We start from the raw sequence: 20,488 nt of genomic DNA, 5'->3' as shown, positions 1-20,488 counted from the left end.
GTGGGGTGTGTGTGTGTATAGGCGGGTGTGAGTGCATATAGGTGGTGCGTGTGTATATAGGCGGGTGTGCATGTGGTTTGTAAGCCGCCACTCTGTAGCCTTTTGTTACAGCAGCAAATGGACTACACACTCTGGCTGCTTCAGTGACCATGGCCTTATGGGCGGGGCTATGTGCTGACCTGTCCCCAGACTGGAGCCGGGACAGTACCCTCAGCTCTGGTGCCCAGCAGGTCCCAACTGGGGCCTGGAGTGATCTGCTCCCAGAGAAGGCCTCCTCGCATGGTCTGTGCGGACGCCACTCCACCCGAACCTCTCCCAGCACCACTCTCCGGGGCAGAGCCAGGCTCACGCCGCTCCCCACGCGACAAACCTTGCTTTTCAAACTCCTCGAACAGCGCCAGGCTGGTGATGCTGGGCCCCGTGAAGACGATGTAGTTCTTGCCGGCCGCGTTGCGGCACAGGTTCCGGGCCACCGCGCCGTGCAGCTGCGGCTTGTTCTTCAGTGCGTCCAGCCCGTCGGGGCCCACACCCTCCTTCAGGTGGACGTAGATCTGCCAGGAAACACAGGGCCAGTGAGCCCACAGCGCGGCGGCCAGGCCCACGCTGGGCAGTGCGGCTTCCGTCCCTAATGACTTCATTTTAACCTAATTATCGCCTTTTAAAAAAATCTGTTTATTGATTTTAGAGAGGAAGGGAGACGGAGAGAGAGATGCAAACATCAATGATAAGAGAGAATCATGGCCGAAACCGGTTTGGCTCAGTGGATAGAGTGTCGGCCTGCAGACTGAAAGGTCCCAGGTTCGATTCCGGTCAAGGGCATGTATCTGGGTTGTGGGCACATCCCCAGTAGGAGATGTGCAGGAGGCAGCTGATCGATGTTTCTCTCTCATTGATGTTTCTAACTCTCTATCTCTCTCCCTTCCTCTCTGTAAAAAATCAATAAAATATATTAAAAAAAAAGAGAGAGAGAGAATCATGGATCGGCCTGCATTCCCCTTACTGGGGATGGAGCCCACAATCTAGGCATGTGCCGTGACCTCCTGGTTCATAGGTTGGTGCTCAACCACTGAGCCACGTCGGCTGGGTGGGGCCTGAGTCATGATCAGTTTAACCAGAGGGGCTGATTGGGTGGGGTGGGAGGAACATGCCGGGGACAGTGCCGGCCACCCCAGTGCTCAGCGTGGAGGGCAGCACCGGCCCCGGCCCAGGCGGGAACGTCTGCATGACGCACAGTGAGAAGGCAGAGGGTTCATCGGTTACCACGCGAGCCGTGGCCCAGCCTCTCCCTCGGCCCCCGGCCCCGCCCAGGGCTCACCTGGATGATGAAGCCGGTGGACGAGCACTGCCTGACCCACAGGCTGAACTTCCGCTTTTTCCTCTTGCGCAGCTCCCGCTCCGTGCACGTGGCGATGAACACGGGGTCCTCGTCAATCAGGGGTTCGTGTAGCACCTGCCGGAGAGGACAAGCGGAGATGCTCATGGGCGGCAGCGTGGGCTCGGGGCCTCGTCAGGTCTGGGCTCAAGTCTCGATCTGCCCCTGACCAGCTGTGGGCCGTGGCTAAGGCCCTCGACCTCTCTGGTCCCGGGACGCGCGTCTGTGGAAGGGGAACAGCAGGATCCGCACCGGTGTTTTGGGGGGACTAAGTGAGAAACGGGGTGCGGAGCTCGCAGCACAGGCCCTGACACAGAGCAGGAATTTAGAAAATCGGCGGCAGGTCCCCAGTCCAAATCCTCACTTGGTAGCGGGCTCTCCAGCCGGGGCCTGACCTCTCGTGGGGCGCGCCGGGTGGGGGCACCCACTTCTTTCCATGGGCGACCTTTCCACTCGCGGATGAGGGCTTCCCCTGCTCGGCTGTCCTTCCCCTCACTGGCTCCAAATGGACTTACATTGAACTTAAACCTTTTTTTTAATCCTCACCCGAGAATATTTTTCCATTGGTTTTTAGAGAGAGTGGAAGAGAGAGGGAAGGACAGAGAGAAACATTGATGTGAGAGAGACACATCGATTGGTTGCCTCCTGCACGAGCCCGGACCAGGACCCGGGTAAGTGGCTTTGACCAGAATCGAACCCAGGACCCTTCAGTCCACTGGCTGACACCCTATCCACTGAGCCACACCAGGTAGGGCTGAACTGAAATGTCAGGATCTGACCTCTGCCCTGGGGGAAACCAAGAAAAACACACGAATTGTTTAGGCATCAGGACGGGTCTCGGGCTGGGCTACGCCCGCTCTTTCCCGGCTCCTGAAGTGACCAGTTCCCTTCTGACCCAGCGCCGGGCTCTCCGCCCTCCCTCAAGGCGCCCAGTGCTTTCTGACATGGGGTCCCGAGGCGACTTTAAATATCACGTCACCTGTTTTAGCTGCTTGGTAACATGGTGGTAGGACATTTTCAGTGACAAGACAATAGAATAAAAAGAAATGGAATTATAAAAACAGGCTCCGAGGGGTGGTCAAAGTTTTGCTTCTTTGAGTCAAAGCTTTTTGGGGAGACTTTGGGGTAACCCTAGCACTCTGCCACCCTTCCCTCCTCAGTCCTGATTCAGGCTGAATTCTGAACTGTCTCAACGAAATGAAGTGTGGGAACAGCATCCCAGGAACTCCACAAGGTGCCCTGGATCAGGGGCCAGATTGCATCTGGCCCCCTCCCTGCCTGTTGTAAATAAAGTTTTATTGGAACCTGCCTCGCTTGCTCACTCACTCACTCACTCACACATTGTTGATGGCGGCCTTCGGGCCACAATGGCAGAACTGATGCCTCTGGCCACTGACAGGGAGAGTGTACTGACCGACCCTTGCTCTCTGTCGGTGCCTTTCAAGCTTAAACGGATAAACTGGTCCCGGGGGGTGGGGGTAGGGGGGTGAAGGGACTTCCTAACGTGCAGGTCTGATTCAGCAAGTTTGGGGCAGGGTCCGAGTTTTGCCTCCCCAACAGGCTCCGGGTGGAGTCAGGATGCACTGGGCCAAGGGCAGAGCGGAGGAGAATACTCACCATATCCTCCCTCTCTCCTTAATGCTGCCTGGATGCCATTAAAAACCACAGGGCCTGTCAGTTCTGCGCCCTCGGCTTTTCTGTGGTTAGAGGCGGGGACAAGCCTGGCGAGCTGCCTGGAGGAGGTGCCTCCCACCTGCTTCCTGAACTTGCCAGCTCTGTGCAGCTCATCAAACATTCGAGCCCCATTTGGAACCACTCTAGCAAAACTGTGAGTGCCTGCCTCGGAGGGGAATGGAGCAGAGGGGGGAGGGACGCCGCAGAGGGGTGAGGGACGCACAGAGACCGCTTCTGCTGCCCTCTCCACTCCTCCTCCCAGAGCCAACGCCTCCATCCACCTGCATTACCGTGTCATCAGCGCAAACCACACACCTCACCAGCGCGGAGGGGCCAGCGAGAACTTCTGTCCTCACTGTTTTTCCCTCTTTTCTGTCTGCATTAAAATGAATTCCACCCGGCCGGCCGGCGTGGCTCAGTGGTTGAGCGTCGACCTGTGAACCAGGAGGTCATGGTTGGGTTCCCGGTCGCGAGCGTCGACCTGTGAACCAGGAGGTCACGGTTGGGTTCCCGGTCGGGGCACTTGCCCAGGTTGTGGGCTCGATCCCCAGTGGGGGGCGTGCAGGAGGCAGCCGATCCATGATTCTCTCTCATCATCAATGTTTCTCTCTCTCTCTCCCTCTCCCTTCCTCTCTGACATCAATAAAAACATATTTTTGAAAAATAAAATAAAGGAGAGGGAGGATGGGGAGAAAAGAGGAAAAGTGCATCTCAGAGCAAAACCCCGAGTTCTGATCGTCTGTGGTCGGGAGCTGCTGATCTGCACGTCCCCTGGGTCTTACGTGGATGACCTTGAAGTGACCTCAGAGTCGGGGCAGGAAGGGAGGAGGCCCCAGGTCAGCTCGGCCTCCAGCTTCCGCGGACCCCGGGGACGATTCCACAGGACAGCTGCTGAATGGTGGGGGCCCGCATCTCCCGGCCCAGGGCCGAGGGCCGGCAGAGCCCGCCTCACCTGGGTCTGGGAGGGCCTGAAGGCCGTGTCGAAGCTGCTCTGCAGGGCGTCGAGGAAGGGCTGGACCTTGTAGAGGCCATGCGCCGCCTGGCTGGAGCGGAAGGCCACCACGTGGAAGTACTTGAGGATCTTCTCGAAGCGGGCCTGGCTCATGACGCCCGCCAGGCCCCGGTTGCTATAGAAACCGCCGCTCCAGATGCTGAGGACCGACTCGCAGTGGGAGATGCTGGTGGAGACCATGTAGCCCAGGAAGGCCTTCATCTCGGCCAGCGTCACGTCCGCCCAGGCGCCGTCGCTGCCGAAGCGCTCCTGGAACTTTCTGGCGTACAGGTTCGTCTGCACCACCATGTTCTTGAGCATGTTGTCGGGGACGAAGAGCTGGAAGAAGTCCATGGCACTGGCGCTGGGGGGCATCTTCCGGGTGGGACCTGAAACAGGCAGGCCAGGCACTTACTACCGCAGCCGGCACGCCCCGGCCAGGATGGGGCGCACTCCCTTCGCTGCCCCTCTGCCCACGCGACACCCTTCGCGGGGACCGGGGCTCACGCACCAGCCCCCCATCCCCCCTCGACTCACACACCACCAGGGGCCCCTCTTCACTCTGCACAACCCTTCTTACAATGTGGCCAATTCAGAAACACGGATCCAGAGAGTAAGGGAGCCCGGTCAGAGTGGTTCAGTGGTTGAGTGTCGACCTAGGAACCAGGAGGCCGCGGTTCAATTCCTGGTCAGGGCACATGCCTGGGCTGTGGGCTCCATCCCCAGTGTGGGGCGTGCAGGAGGCAGCCGATCCATGATTCTTTCTCATCACTAATGTTTCTACATCTCTCTCTCCCTTCCTCTCGGAAATCAATAAAAAATGTATTTTAAAAACAAAGAGTGAGGGACAGTGAGGGTTGGGAGGAGGGGCAGAGCCTAAGGAATTCTTATCACAGGAGCCTGGCCACAGCCCTGGTGTTTGCTTTCCTGTAAGTCCAGGTACCTCTGTAAATGAGAACGCTTTCGCCGCGTGGGGTCTGGGAAATTCCGTCCAGGTGAGAAAGCAATTTTTACAAGGTATTCTGTACATGGTAACTGAATTTATCAGTGAAGAAGGCTGGAAGGATAATTATCGTTTAGATAACCTCATCAATGCAATAAAAGCCTCACAACAGCTCGGCCGGTATGGCTCAGTGGTTGAGCATTGACCCAGGAACTAAGAGGTCACTGGTTCAATTCCCAGTCAGGGCACATGCCCGGGGTTGCTGGTTCAATCCCGACTGGGGGGCGTGCAGGAGGCTGTGTTGACTCCATTGTATGCTCTTGCTTCCTTTGTCAAATGTTAATTGAGCGTAATGGCTTGGGTCGATTTCTGGGGTCTCTGTTCTGTTCCACTGATCTATATGCCTATTCTCGTGCCAATACCAGGCTGTCTTGATTACAGTGGCTTTGTAGCGTAACTTGAGATCTGGTATTGTGATTCCTCCAACTTTGTTCTTTCTTAGATTTCTGCAGCTATTCAGGATCTTTTTTTGGTTCCACATAAGTTTTTGGAGTGTTTGTTCTAGAATCGTGAAATATGCTGTTGGTATTTTAATAGGGGTTACATTGAATCTGTAGATTGCCTTGAGTAGTATGGACATTTTCATGCTGTTGATTCTACCAATCCATGAACATGGTATGTTTTTCCACTTGTTTATATCTCCTTCTATCTCGTTTTCCAAGGTCCTATAGTTTTCTGAGTACAGGTCTTTTACCTCCTTAGTTAACTTTATTCCTAAGTATCTTAATTTTTTTGTTGCGATGGTAAATGGGTTTTAGTTTCTCTTTTTGAGAGTTCATTACTGGTGTACAAAAAAGCCATCGATTTTGGGTATTGATTTTGTATCCTACTACATTGCCAAATTCATTTATTAAATCTAGTCGTTTTTGGTGGTCTTTAGAGGTTTTCTATGTACAATATCAAATCATCTGCGAATAATGAGAGTTTTACTTTCTCCTTCCCAATATGGATGCCTTTTATTTCTTCTTGTCTGATTGCTGTGGCTAGGACTTCCAGTGCTATCCTATATAATAAAAGCCTAATATGCAAATCAACCAAACAACGGAACAACCAGTCGCTATGACGGGCACTGACCACCAGGGGGCAGATGCTCAATGCAGAAGCTGCCCCCTGGTGGTCAGTGCACTCCCTCAGAGGGCGGGTCCACAGCAGCTCAGCGGCGCTCCCACAGTGGACAGATCCCTGCAGGCCATGCCACCCCGACCAGTGCACGAATCCCATGCACCAGGCCTCTAGTGTTGAATAAGAGTGGTGAAAGCAGACATTCCTGTCTTGTTCCTGTTCTTACGGGAAATGGTTTTAGTTTTTGCCCACTGAGTATGATGTTTGCTGTAGATTTGTCATACGTGGCCTTCATCATGTTGAGATATACTCCCTCTATTCCCACTTTGCTGAGAGTTATCAAAAATGGGTGTTGGATTTTGTCGAATGCTTTTTCTGTCTATTGATACAATCATGTGATTTTTATCTTTCAATCTGTTTATATCATGTATCACGTTTATTGAGTTGCAAATATTGTACCAGCCTTGCATCCCTGGAACAAATCCCACTTGGTCATGATGTATGATTTTTTAAATATATTGCTGGATCCGATTTGCTAATATTTTGTTGAGGATTTTAGCGTCTATGTTCAGGGATATTGGCCTGTAATTCTCTTCTCTGTTTAGTCTTTATCTGGTTTGGGATTAGGGTGATGCTGGCCTTAAAGAAAGAGCTGGGAAGTGTTCCTTCCTCTTGGATGTTCTGGAATAGTCAGGAGGAGAGGTGCTAGTTCTTCTTTGAATGTTTGGGAAAACTCCCTTGAAGCCGTCGGGACCCGGGCTTTTGTTTGCTGGGAGCTTTTTGATGAGGGTCTTCTCACCCTCCTTTAAGGGAAAGGGCCACTTTCCTACAATACAGAGTGGATTGGCGACCGTCTAGTCGTCTAGTCGTCTAGTCGAGAGAAGAGATTGCCCAAGGCTGCAAGCCGTCCTGTCTTCTTTGGGACTCTCCCCGCTCCCACCCGACCTAAGCATCTAAGAAGGAAGAGCAGACGAGCCCAGACACCCAAACTTAGGAGACGAGAGCAGCCCAGGCCTCAGGGGATGAATTTTTCATGAGACTGAAAAAAATAAAAGAATCCCATAAATGCTCATGTGGGAATCAAATATTTCTGTGCTGTCCCGAGTTATAAATATCCCTCTTGAAACCAGGCTATTGTTTGTCAGGACTCGGGGAAGGAAAGCAGCCCTGAGCAGATGCTGCTAACATGCAAGGAAGAGCCCAACTGGGGGCGAGCTCAATGTCAAAGATGGGGGAACCTCCCCACTTCTGATTGGCTGGGAGTCGGCCCCAAACCCAGGAAGCAGGTTGGCAGCTTAAAACTGCCACCCTGGATGCCTCAGACGCACCAGGAAAAGAACCCTCCAGACCCTTCCATGCAAGAAAGGAGGCTGCTCGGGCCACACTGGGAGCTTGCCCTTCTGTCTGTCTGTCTGTCTCTCTCTCTCTCTCTCTTTTAAAAGATGGAAGCAGCTCACGATGAAACAGCAGAATATCCAGGAGGACGTGGGCAGACAGCTCCTCTCTTCCCTCCCCCAGGCACTGACACGAATGCATGAGATTTTAAAAACCCTCCCCCAGCTCGTGGGTGAGCTGCTGGTTCTGGCACCACCAGCCTGGCCGCTCGGGAGCTGCGTGACCTGGAGCCAGGAGCGTCCTCCGGGGCCCCGGGCCTCCCGCTCTCGGGGCTGCTGTGACGATCATGTGAGTCGGGGAGCATCGGGCAGCAACCAGGAACCGTGGTTTTCCGACTGTGGTGGCTGCTACCATCACCCTCATTCCCGTCCCGCAGCCTCTGGTGGGACACGGAATCCACACAGCAGAGCGTGGGCAGGCGCCACGGATGGCCACGCGGGGTGCGCAGATTCCTCCCTCCTTCCTCTGTGGGCACAGGGCCCAGGGGCACTCTGAGAGGCTCTGGGTCCCCGGAGGAGAGGACTGCCGGCCCCGAGGCTGCCCCCCACCTCCCTCCAAGCCTGGAGCTCGAGGCCACTCCAGGAGGCTCAGGCTCTGAGGCCCAGGATGAGCACAGAAAAGGCAACGAGCACCCGACCTGCAGCCCCGCTCAGGCTAACGAGGCAGTTGCCTAGCGTGTCTAAGCTCAGTCCCTCTCCACCCCACCCTGGGAGATGGCATTGTTGTCCCCATTGTATCCATGAAAGAAACAGAAGCCAGGGACTAAGTGACCGGCCCACGTGGCTGGATCTGAACCCCAGAAGCCTGGCACCCACACCTCAGTTCTCAATTACTGCCCATCACACCGGATGGTAATGACTGATTTCCGGTTCATCGGCTGCGCGGGCTGGGCCGCACTGGGCCCGGACGCAGGGCGGGCCACACATATGGATGCTGCAGCCCCAGGGCCCAGCTAGTGCTGCTCTAGGAGCATCCATCCTGGGGCGGACAGGCGGCCAGCACTCGCCACCTCTTGTCAATGAAACCACCGGCCCTCCCTGTAATCTCGAGGGAAGACAGCCCGATGGGACCGTGCCGTGTGGAGCAGACACGCGGTACCGTCATGCCAGTCTCCTTCACTTAATCACAGGCAGACACGAACGCGCTGCCAGTTCCGAATTCAGATGCCAAATCCAGGGCGCTGGAGGCCAGGAGCTCGCCTCCCGGTGCTGGGCCCTCGGCCCGAGGAGGAGCACGCCTGGGCCAGGACTGTACCTGGCAGGAGCCCACCCTGAAGGCTGGTCATTCATGGGGGACACGCACCCCCGCCCTGTTGGTGATGGACAGATTTCCACTCAGCTCCCCTCCTGTCCCTCCCCCCACATCTGCCTCCCACTCCCCACCCCCGGCGGCCCATGAGGAGCCACCCACTCTCCCTGCCCAGAATCCGCGCATCGGCAAGGGGAGGAAGGAGAGGCGGTGTGTGGTCCACGCCGATGGGGCTAAAGACAATTCCGTGAGCATGCAGCTCAGGCCGGGCAGCTGGCTCAGCGGGTGAGCGTCGACCTGCAAACCAGGAGGTCAGGGTTCGATTCCCGGTCAGGGCACATGCGGGGGTTGCGGGCTCCATCCCAGTGAGGGCGTGCAGGAGGCAGCCGATCCATGATTCTCTCTCATCACTGATGTTACTACCTCTCGCTCCCTCTCCCTCTGAAATCAATAAAAAGATATTTAAAAAATAAAAATAAATAAATAAAGGGGAGGAGGCAACCAGCTCTGCTGAGGGGCACAACTGCGACCCGTGGTGCCCATCAAGGCGCCCGGACACCGCTCAGGCCTCTGGCACCTGCCACGCTCCGTGGGGTCCGGGTCCAGCTTCCCTTCCCAACGCCTTTTGCACAGGAAGGGAGTGTCTTAAGGATTCATCTCCGGTCTCCTGCATTTAGAAGCTGTAGGTCTAGCTCTTTAAAACGCCGCTTAAATGTCCCCTTAAAACAGGCGGTGCCTGCCAGTGCCCTGCTGTGGGAGGAAGCCTGGTGATTACCAGGCATCTGTCCCTCAACTCCCAGTCCAGGCCGCTCAGCCAGAGGCACGTGATTCCGCAAACCCGGGAGCAGAGTGAGCTACGGGGGCACCTCCATCCAGGCCCGGACACGCACATGCCAGGGACTGAACTTCCAGCCAGGGCCGGGCGGGAATATATCACAGGAGGAAAAAAAAGAAAGAAAGCAAGCAATCCACTTTCATTCGGAATGCTAGGCTGACAGGCAAAATAAAAGACAGTAATTTTACTGTCGCCTTTGCAAAGGGCAGAGTGGAGTTCAGTGACTAAAAACCATATTTAGCAGGACGGTCCCTTCCTGGAGTCCTGGCTACGGCTCAGGGAAGAGTAAGCCAGGACGCCAGCAAGTCCCCAGGCGCTCCCTGGACCAACCCGGGACTTCGGGAAGCAGCTCGGAGCAGCGGAGACGCCCTGAGGGGGAGGGGAGAGGGGCAAGGGAACGTATAATTGGCCAGGTCCTTGTGGGTACAGAGAATTGTGTTACGGACTTGGAAACACAATTCCCAGGAATCACAAATGCCCATTTTACAGATGAGGAGACTGAGGGGAAGAGGCAGCGAGGCCTAAAGCGCGAGTCCAACAGCCCTGAGGTCCTCGCTCTGTCCTTTCCAGCTGTGTGGCCTTGGACGCGCGGCTTCTCGCCTCAGTTTGCGTTTCTTCAGGTGTAAAAGGAGGATAATGAACCCCCCCTACCGCCCAGACTCGGGAAGCGGGGCCGAGCGCGCAGATGGCAGTTTGCTGGCAGGGTGCCCAGCACATGGTGGGCGTGCGGCAGACGGAAGGCACCAGGAGGAGGGTTTGGACTTAGCCCAAGGACCCAGCCCTGCAGGCCAGAGGCAGGATCTGAACCCGGGTCCGCCTCTCCCAGGGTCCCTGCACACCCTGACCAAGTTCCCCAAACAGTCACCACTCAGAAGCCCTCTCACCCGCCACCCCCTCCCCATCTGGGAAACATGCAGCCACCAACTATCCAAGGTCTAAGCAGCAGAACCAGCAGAGTCCCTCCTCCTTCGGTGTCCTGTTTCCATGAACATGACATTCAGGAACGCCCCCAAACGGAATCTAAATGGTTGACATACAGGTCCAGTACTTCTCCAACTGCCATTTCCACTTCCTACCCTTTTCCCAAAGAGCTTTACCAGCCCGGCCGGCGGGGATGGGTGGTTGAGTGTCAACCTAGGAACCAGGAGGTCACGGTTCGATTCCCGGTCAGGGCACAGGCCCGGGTTGCGGGCTCGATCCCCAGTGTGGGGTGTGCAGGAGGCAGCCGGTCCATGATTCCCTCTCATCATTGATGTTTCTCTCTCCCTTCCTCTCTGACATCAATAACAACATACATATTTTTTAAATGACCGAGATGCTCTATCACTTGGACACCCCTGGGCCAAAGGTGGCCTCGGCTCCCTCAACCCCACTTTACAGTCAACCTGCAGAGCCCCAAACCCCACCCTGAGCTCCCCCCGTCCCTCTGACCGCGTCGTGCACAGTCCAGCATGCACTCTCTCTCGATGAAGCTAAAGAACCCAAGTTCCTTTGACCAAGGTGTGTCCCTGGCTGTCTTTCTGGCGGTTTCGACAAGGGCAAGGGCAGACCAAGTCCAGGGGAGGGGGTCGGAGTGGGGAAGGGGTCTGACAGTCACCAGGGCATTCCCGAACGCCGGCCACCCTCCCTGCCCACCCAGGGGCCCAGTGGTCCTGAGCGCAGCGTCACGGCGGCGGGCTGACTCCCGGGGCTCAGTGCCAACCTCCCCACCTCCCCTGCCCAGCGTGGCCTGGGCTCTGCCCACCAGGGAAGCACCGGGCACATGGCCAGGGACCGCTGGTCTACAGACAGAGGGCGCCAGCCTGCCACTGTTGCTGACAGGCGACGTCTGGATGGAACAAAGCCCCCGGAGCCTGTGACAGCATCTCTGAGGGTCCCACACAGCGTCCTGGCTCTCTCTCTAATTTAGCTATCGGAACCGGGGAAGGGTTCAGAAACTGCTGATGGCGCTCCAGGTTAGCAATTCTCCAACTCTGCCCCTCATCTTCTCCCCGAGGGAAGTGTCTGCTCTCTCCTTCCCCACCGGGAGGTAACAGAGGGGTGTGTGTGTGTGTGTGTGTGTGTTTAAATATATATATTTACTTATTTTGCTAATCCTCACTTGAGGATATTTTTCCATTGATTTTTAGAGAGAGTGGAAGAGAGAGGGAGACAGAGAGAATCATCGATTGGTTGCCTCCCCCATGCCCCTGACCAGGGCCGGGAGCCTGCAACCGAGGTATGTGCCCTTGACCAGAATTGACCCCAGGCCCCTTCAGTCCGCAGGCCAATGCTCTATCCACTAAGCCAAACTGGCAAGGGCTAAATATATTTTTATTGCGTTCAGAGAGGAAAGGAGAGGGAGAGAGAAAGAAACATCAATGATGAGAGAGAATCATGGATCAGCTGCCTCCTGCACCCCCTACATTGGGGATCGAGCCCGCCACCCAGGCATATGCCCTGACCGAGAATTGAACCGTGACCTCCTGGTTCCTAGGTCGATGCCCATCACCCGAGTCACGCCAGCCGGGCATAACAGAGGTTTTACAGACAGAACCTCTCACGTGGCATCGTTATAAAATGCTACATACTAAGGTGCAGCTCGTGGGTGACAGTGTCAGCGACAGACGAAAAGTAACGACAGACCCCTGACCTCTGACCTGCCAGCACCCGGGGCCCCCGCCAAGGACGCCTCTGCTCCCTGTCCCAGGGCGTGTCCAGCACCAAACCGAGACGTGGTGGGGACAGAGCGCAGCACTGGTCATCCAGAAAACACAGCTCCTGCAGCATTTTTGGTGCAATTAAGAGGATGTGCTATTTCCAAGAGAAATAAACCTCATCCTCACCATTTCTAATAGCCAATAAATAGAACGGGCTTTATGATCATTAAATGGCCCCAAATGCATCGTCGTCACACCATTAGCCAGAGAGGAAGCCGTGGGCCGCACGCCTTTCTTCCTTCCCCGCCGAGGCCCGAGCCTGCCCCGAGCAGGGGCCGCGGGGAGCCGGCCACTGGCTCATTAGTGACGCGGCTGCAAAGAAGATGAAACAAACTTTTACGGGAAAAGGCCGGATTGATGCTTCCCGGGACCGTGAGATTCCCCACCAAGATCTCAAACCCAGTGAAAACCTGGCTTCCTTTCAACTGTTCAAAGAGCCTTGGCCAGCTTCACAGGGCCCATCCCAGCACAGCGGCCCTGCCCAAGGCCCCTGGGAACTGGAACTGGGGGGCAGGGGGCGGGGCTGCCTATTGCTTCTGTCACCATGGCTGGAGGTCCCCCCAATTCTCATCATTCAGTCCATCAGGGCACATGGCTGGTTCTAGTTTCAAAACACCCCAGAACGCCTCCCGGCCTCTCTCCCCCACCTCGTCAGATGAAGGCGATGCCGAGTCCTCCGTGGCCTGAGTGTTGGGGGGACCCAACATCTCTCTACAAGTCACACGGGGCCACGGCACCCTCAGCCGGAACCACTGAACCTCCCACTGCACTCCGGGTGAAAGCCACATCCTTACGATGGCCCCGAAGACCCTCCCTGCTCCCCGCCACCTGGGAGCCCCTGCCCCCCCCCTCACGTGCCCTGCTGGCACCAGCCCCCCAGCACACGCCCACCTGGGCCTCCCACTGGCCGCTCCCCACCTGCTGGGAAGGGTATCTGCTTCCCACGTGTCCACATGGCCAGCTCCTCCCCCTCCCATCAGGGCGGGGAGGCATCACGTGTTTTATCACAGACGAGAAAGCTGAGGCTCCGGTGAAGGTACTTGGCCAAGCAAATCGTAGAGGCTGGGAAGTGTGAGAGTTTAAGGACGTGGCTGGGCTCAGAGCAGACTCAGGAAGTTGACTCAAAAGCCATGTTCTTGTCCAGCCGGCGCGGCTCAGTGGTTGAGTGTCGACGAATGACCTGGGAGGTCACGGTTCCATTCCTAGTCAAGGGCACATGCCTGGGTTACAGGCTCGATCCCCAGTGTGGGCTGTGCAGGTGGTGGCGATCAATGATTCTCTCTCATCATTAATGTTTCTTTCTCTCCCTCTCCCTTCTTCTCTGAAGTCAATTTTAAAAAATATATATAGATAGATATATAGACATACAGATATCTATATATATAAAAGCCCAGCGACCGGAACGGTGGAACCAGAATGACCAGAACGACCAATGGCTATGACGCGCACTGCGGCAGCCAACCAGCCTGATCCAGGCTCCGATCACCCCCCCAACCCATCAGGGGCGTGACCAGCCAGCCAGCCCGGCCTGATGGGCCCCCATCGGGGCGGGCCGGCCAGACCCCACCCGTGCACGAATTCGTGCACCGGGTCTCTACTATAGATATATAGATAGACAGAGAGCACGCCCATGTTCTTTACAATCTCAAACGGAACCCGACCTCACACCAGACACTGCCCAGACTCCCTTGCATCCAGTGCCTAATGCACTGACCCACGGGCTGGGGGAAGGTCACAGAACCCCGCTGAGCCACGACCCGAAAACCATGGCTCCGAGGATCTGGCCTTTTAATCTCCAGGTAGGAAGAGCGGAAAATAGGTCAAAACAATTTTAAGCTCTCCTGAAAGACCAAGGCTAAAAGCCTCTGATGATAGCCACAGCAACATCTGAAAACGCCCCAGTTACGTAACAGCCCAGCAGAGCGCAGGTAACTCCCGGCCACGGCGGCTTCGTGCAACGGTTCATGTGGTCCTGGACCCTGGTTCAGAAGGAGGCTCTTCAGGGAGAGGCTGCCCCTCATGGCTTCCGTCTCCCTCCAAGCAACCACCAGACCAAGTCCTCGTTAGAAGGTCTGAAGAGCCCTGGCCGGGTAGCGCAGTTGGTTGGAGCGTCGTCCAGCTATGCCAAGGTTGTGGGTTCAATCCCCGGTCAGGGCACATACAAGAATCAGCCAATGAATGCATAAACAAGTGGGAGAACAAATCAAAGTGTCTTTCTCTCCCTTCCTCTCTCTCTAAAATCAAATAAAAATAAATTTTGAAAAAAGTAAGTTTGGCCCGGCCAGTGTGGCTCAGTGGTTGAGCATCGACCTACGAACCAAGAGGTCACGGTTCGATTCCTGGTCGGGACACATGCCCAGGGTGTGGGCTCCATCCCCAGTGTGGGGTGTGCAGGAGGCAGCCAGTCAATGATTCTCTTTCTCTCATCATTGATGTTTCCATCTCTCTCCTTCCCTCTCTAAAATCAATAAAAATATATATTTTTTAAAAAAGTGTTTACTAAGCAGTGGGCAGTGAAAACTCTTTAAAAAAAAAAGAATAATAATGAAGGAAGTTTGAGGAATGCCATCTCTGACCACCCACCCACAGGGACAGCGTTCCTCCGAAGGGACAGGGTTGGGACTGAGCCGACACTGAAGCGCTCGCTGCACGCCAGGCACGGGTCCAGGCCGCTTCTCTCAGAACAAGACACGGGACCGAGAAGACACACCGGGCGGACAGCTGGTCCACCTCCGGCCCCACACGGTTTCCGATTGTCTAAACCCCTTCATCTCCCACAGTCTGTTTCCTCTGTAAAAGGGGGATGTGCGCCCACTGAGCCTTTATTTTTAATATGTTTTTTATTGATTTCAGAGATGAAGAGAGAGAGAGATAGAAACATCCATGATGAGAGAGAATCATGGATCGGCTGCCCCCTGCACGCCCCACACTGGGGATCGAGCCCACAACCCGGGCCTGTGCCCTGACCGGGAATGGAACCCTGACCTCCTGGTTCACAGGTCAACGCTCAACCACCGAGTCATGCTGGCCCGGCTGAGTCTTTATTCTTTTCCCTGAGATCGTCTTGCACGTTTTTCTTTGGGAGAAGATGGTGACCTCAACATTGCCTCTCCCCCCACTTCTGTCCCCCACTGGGCCTCTCCAGCTGGAGGGACCAGCCCAGGAGCCCCAGGACCAGAAGGCCTGAGACTCCTGGGGCCCCCGGGGCGCCCTCAGCACTGGCCTGTGAGCTCAGACTAGACGCCCAGGCTCCAGAGGTAGAGAAACCGCCAGAGCCTGAGACAAGGAGGAGTCAGCTGTGCACACGGGAGCGCTGCTTTCTCTCCCCAGCCCCTCGGTGCTCCTCCGCCAGGCCCGGGCCGTGAGCCCCAATAGAAAACTGACCCCCCCACACACAGGTCTCACAGCAGCCAGAGCGAGACGGGTCAGAAGCAGCAGAACCCGCATCCAGAGGGACAGAGCTCCTGAGATACGGACACAACTTGGATCTCAATGAACACAACAGCTTTCAGAGCACACAGGGAGGGGAAACGATGCTCCTTTCACTAAAAAACGTGATTCCCCGACGAAATAGCTCTTCAGACAGAGACGGTGAGGTGGTCACACAATGACTTTTTTTTTTTTAAATTGATTCTAGAGAGAGTTATCCCAGTAACTTCAGAAAGAACATCCTTTCAGAATTGACTGTTGTAAAGTATAAGTAATGATACCAGGCCGTATAATAGAGTTTAGCTTACATCATAATCATCTTGGTGGTGGAATTAGTCTGTGTATTAGCTTTTCATAACGTTAAACAAAATAGCCCTTAAGAATGTAATGTGATTGTGTGGTCACTTGATTTCATTCAGGCTGTGAGGATTTGGAGAAAGAGTCCTATTTGGGGATGTTCATCGGGGGGAGATGAATTAAACTCAGAAAGTCAACGCTGCCACCTTAGAAATTCAGGAACATCCTTTGGCTCAGTGGATAGAGCGCCGGCCTGCGGACTGAAGGATCCCAGGTTCGATTCCAGTCAAGGGCATGTACCTTGGTTGTGGGCACATCCCCAGTAGGGGGTGTGCAGGAGGCAGCTGATCGATGTCTCTCTCTCGTCGATGTTTCCAACTCTCTATTCCTCTCCCTTCCTCTCTGTAAAAAATCAATAAAATATATTTTTTAAAAATTCAGGAACAGAAAAACAGTCCCCAATTTTTACACAGCGAGACTGCCACCCACTGAGTCGTTATTTTTTTTCAATATATTTTTATTGATTTCAGAGATGAAAAGAGAGAGAAACATCAATGATGAGAATCATGGATCGGCTGCCTCCTGCACGCCCCCTACTGGGGATTGAGCCCGCAACGCAGGCATGTGCCCTGACCGGGAATCGAACCATGACACACAGGCTGGGCAAAAATAAAGCTTTTTCACTGGAAAAAGTTCTAGGTGTTATAAAAAAGAGGGGTGCACCACCTGTCCTAAACGAACAAGTCTGACTAGTTGACGGTGATCATTAACCTGGTTTTCTCATCACCCCCCGAGGCTGCCTCAGAACACCCATCTGTGCTCTCTGTACAGGGCTGAGAAGCAGGGCACAGCCTGGCACGTGGGTCACTGTCCTCATCATGGGCGCAGGTTCCCCTGGCATGTGAGCGACGCCTCCTCCAGGAAGCTCCCTTTGGTTTCGGGGCCTGGCACATGCCCGATCATTGCATAGCACTTCGTAAGGGTTATCTTGTAGCGACCAAGATTCAGGACTCAAATTCCTGGAGCCACAGAGCCCCAGGTAGGAAACACCTTTCCCCCCAGACAGGGGTCCAGGGAGCTTTGCTCATAAATCCTATTACAGCTCGGCTGGCGTGGCTCAGTGGTTGAGCATTGACCTAGGAACCAGGAGGTCACGGTTCGATTCCTGGTCAGGGCACATGCCCGGGTTTCGGGCTCCATCCCAGTAGGGGCCGTGCAGGAGGCAGCCGATCCATGATTCTCCCGCATCATCGATGTTTCCGTCTCTCTCTTCCTCTCCCTTCCTCTCTCTGAAATAAATAGAAATACATATATTTTTAAATCCTATGACTGTAGAGGGTACCGGTGAATGCTGGTCTTAAGAGAAAGACCTTCCTCCTCTTACTTGTTAGTCTTTAAACCCAATGCACCAACCAGCACTCCGAAGATAAAGCAGTGAGCAGTGTTAATTTTCAAAGCCATCTGTTCCTCTCCAGCTTTTCAAGGTCGTGCCTCCTCCCTGAATGATTGCAGAGGCTGCTGCCACGGAGCACGGGGGGGAAAACTCCCGTGAAGTCCGACCTCTGATGGAAAGAGCCAACAGCTCGGATCCCAGGCAGCACGACCAAGACCGACGACGCAGAACAGACAGCAGCGCGAGCATCTGCGGCTCTGTCTGCGCCTTCCCTCCTCGGAGAGAACGAATCACAGACAGCTCAGAGGAAGAGACCAGAAGGCCAGAAGCCCCGCAAGCAGCCAGGCCTGCCTCCCATGCCGTTTCAAAGAGCGAGCTCGCACGCCGCAGAGTGGGCGGGCGAGGCTGACAGCTTGCGGGGGCTATTTTAGGGGGTTCGTTGCAAAATCGGTGGGGAGAGGGCTGGGCCCCGAGCTCCCAGTACGCAGCAGCTGCCGCTCCAGGCCGACCCTCCATCTCTACAGGGGCCAAGAGCCTGTCAGGCAGCCCCCCAAGCAGTGTTGGCCTTTAAGTCATCCCTCGGGAACTCACAACTCCAGGCAGAGCCAGGACCTGGGGGAGGAGCGCGAAGGGGGAGACAGGACCCTCTGCACCCCTCACCGTGGGCTGCACGTGTGGAGAGCCTGACCCAGGAAGCCAAACCCACTGAAAACACAGAAGGAAGAGGCTGGGAGGACTGGATGGTGTGGAGAGCGGTTAGGGGTCTCAACCTTAACCACGGAGATGCTCACCGCCTCCTTCTCGCCTCCTTTCAGCTGGACACCAAGTGCCCCCCCATTTCTGGACGCAGATCAAAGGCACAAGGGTACCCAGGGCCTCCCCCGCCCTGGTGCACGGGGACTTTCTGCACAGGTTCTAGGTCATCGCAGGGCTCCCAGACGCCAGTTCTCATAGAAGAAACCTGACTCAGCCAAAGCCAGCGCAAGCAACGCAGTTACACATCAGACACAGTCACAGTCACACACACACGCACACACACACGCACACACGGGCACGTTTATATAATAGGAGGTGGGCAGGACGCCTGTTCCTCATCTGTTTCTCTCAGCAACATACATTTCTGTTACAAATTTTCTATTATGAAGGTTATAGATCAAAATTTCACTCTCTTCTCTTTATATGTATATATTTTTTTTATTGATCTCAGAGAGGAAGGGAGAGGAAGGAGATAGAAACATCAATGATGAGAGAGAATCATGGATCGGCTGCCTCCTGCATGCCCCCTACTGGGGATGGAGCCCGCAACCCGGGCCTGTGCCCTGACAGGGAATCGAACCATGACCTCCTGGTTCACAGGTCCACGCTCAACCACTGAGCCACGCTGGCCAGGCTGTCACCCCCTTTTTGCCTCCGCATCCCACGATGCTGGCCTAGTGAGATCTGTTAATAAACTTGGGAACAAAAAATAAAGGAGAAATCCGCTGCATTCCTTGAAAGGGGCGCGCACGCTCTCGAAGCGTCGCAGACACTGTACTTTGCTGACCCTCCCTGCTCTCAGAGCCGCTGGGGTGCCGCTCACAGCCACTTAATAAAACATCCCTCTCTCGACACCACTGGCCATGAGGATCTCTCTCTGAGCGGCCACATATGTCAGCGCCTATGTTCACCCCCCTAAACCGTCTGATATTGTTTCAGGGGATCTGGATTCATGCTTAAGAAGCCATCAACCTCACCCCTGCACCTTCACCCCAAAGTTCCCTCAGGGGGAGGGTGTTTCATGGAGGACAGGAAGTCCTTCATTAGAGCTGGATCTGAGAAGCAAGCTCCACCACACAGCAGGAAAGCGCCACTGGGTAAAAATGCCATCAGATAACCACTAATGTCTTTGGTTAAAGTGCCCGACTGGGATTCTCAGGCCCAAGTGGGAATTCCGTGGACACCGGAAGGAGGCAGAATTTGAACCTGACGCCAAACGACACATGATATGCTCTCTGTGGCCATGGAAGTGCTGCAGTGGCTACGTTCGATGGTTCTGCTGCAGAATTCCTCCCATTTTTGGTTACTAAGAAATACAGGATCGCTTACATGCACTCCAGTGCCTTCATCCTCACACCAGGGGACTCGTGACTCTTGCTTCTAACTAGGCTTCACCTAACCCAATTTCACTCTTTTTAAAAAAAATATATATTTTTCTTTATTTCAGAGAGAGAGAAACATCACTGAGGAGAATCATTGATGGGCTGGCTCCTGCAGGCCCCACACTGGGGATCGAACCCACAATTCGGGCATGTGCCCCGACTGGGAATCGAACCGTGACCTCCTAGCTCATAGGTCAACGCTCAACCACTGAGCCACACCGGCCGGGACCCAATTCCACTCTTTCCCTGAGATGTAGAGAGCCTTGCTGTGTTCTCTCTCCCAGGTGGACATGGATTTCAAGTGTCCCAAGATCACAAGCTGGATCACAGACGCTCCTCGCATAGAGCCTGCCAAACCAGGGCTGGAAGACCTAACGACATACTAGAAAACGCAGGGGGCATAAAAGAAGTGTACAGCCCGGCCAGCATGGCTCAGGAGGTCAAGTTTGAATTCCCGGTCAGGGCACATGCCCCCGTTGTGGGCTGGACCCCCAGTGTGGGGTATGCAGGAGGCAGCCGATCCATGATTCTCTCTCCTCGGTGATGTTTCTCTCTCTCTCCTTCTCCCTTCTTCTCTGAAATCAATAAAAGTGTTTTTTAAAAAATAAAAATAAAAGGAGTATACAGAGCCAAGTGACTTTGAAAATTCCAAAACTCAGCTAAAGCCCGAACGAGAACATGCTTTTAAACCTCGCCACCCCAAGCACTGCCGGCCAAGGTGGAGTTTGTAAGCCGGGCTGCAGCTCGGCACATCCCCACTGCAGCCTGCGTGCCTGTCTGCCCGCCAGAGGTTTGCAGACCACTCCCTGCTGGGAGCCCCGCCAGCCGTGCAGGCCTAGCAGCAGGCTGCAGCGAGGGGTGCAGATCCAAGGCCAGGACCCGGCCGGGGCCCCTCACGGCTGCCTCCTGCGTGCTGATTCCCCTCTGGGTGAACCATCATCAGGGAGAACCA

General features: G+C 55.0%; 2 protein-coding genes across 2 annotated transcripts in view; one reads left to right on the top strand and one right to left on the bottom strand.

Moving 5' to 3' along the window:
- Positions 1–4,426, bottom strand: part of PGBD5 (piggyBac transposable element derived 5) — an 8,939-nt gene extending 4,513 nt beyond the window's left edge. Inside the window, exons 1-3 of the mRNA XM_014535970.1 lie at positions 3,999–4,426; positions 1,316–1,450; positions 311–551 (exon numbers count right to left, since the gene is read on the bottom strand). Of these exons, the coding sequence (XP_014391456.1) occupies positions 311–551; positions 1,316–1,450; positions 3,999–4,412 (790 nt within the window). The 5' untranslated portion in view covers positions 4,413–4,426. The remainder of the gene's footprint in view (positions 1–310; positions 552–1,315; positions 1,451–3,998) is intronic.
- A 3,134-nt stretch (positions 4,427–7,560) lies between these two features.
- Positions 7,561–20,488, top strand: part of COG2 (component of oligomeric golgi complex 2) — a gene marked incomplete at its 3' end in the record, with an annotated part of 49,975 nt that continues 37,047 nt past the window's right edge. Inside the window, exons 1-2 of the mRNA XM_014535966.1 lie at positions 7,561–7,785; positions 8,921–9,030. Of these exons, the coding sequence (XP_014391452.1) occupies positions 7,561–7,785; positions 8,921–9,030 (335 nt within the window). The remainder of the gene's footprint in view (positions 7,786–8,920; positions 9,031–20,488) is intronic.

The sequence above is a fragment of the Myotis brandtii genome, unplaced genomic scaffold (genome assembly GCF_000412655.1).
Source record: "Myotis brandtii unplaced genomic scaffold, ASM41265v1 scaffold1026, whole genome shotgun sequence".
NCBI classification, from domain to species: Eukaryota; Metazoa; Chordata; class Mammalia; order Chiroptera; family Vespertilionidae; genus Myotis; species Myotis brandtii.
Note: the sequence above shows the minus strand (reverse complement) of the source record. Positions and strands in the feature narration are given on the sequence as shown.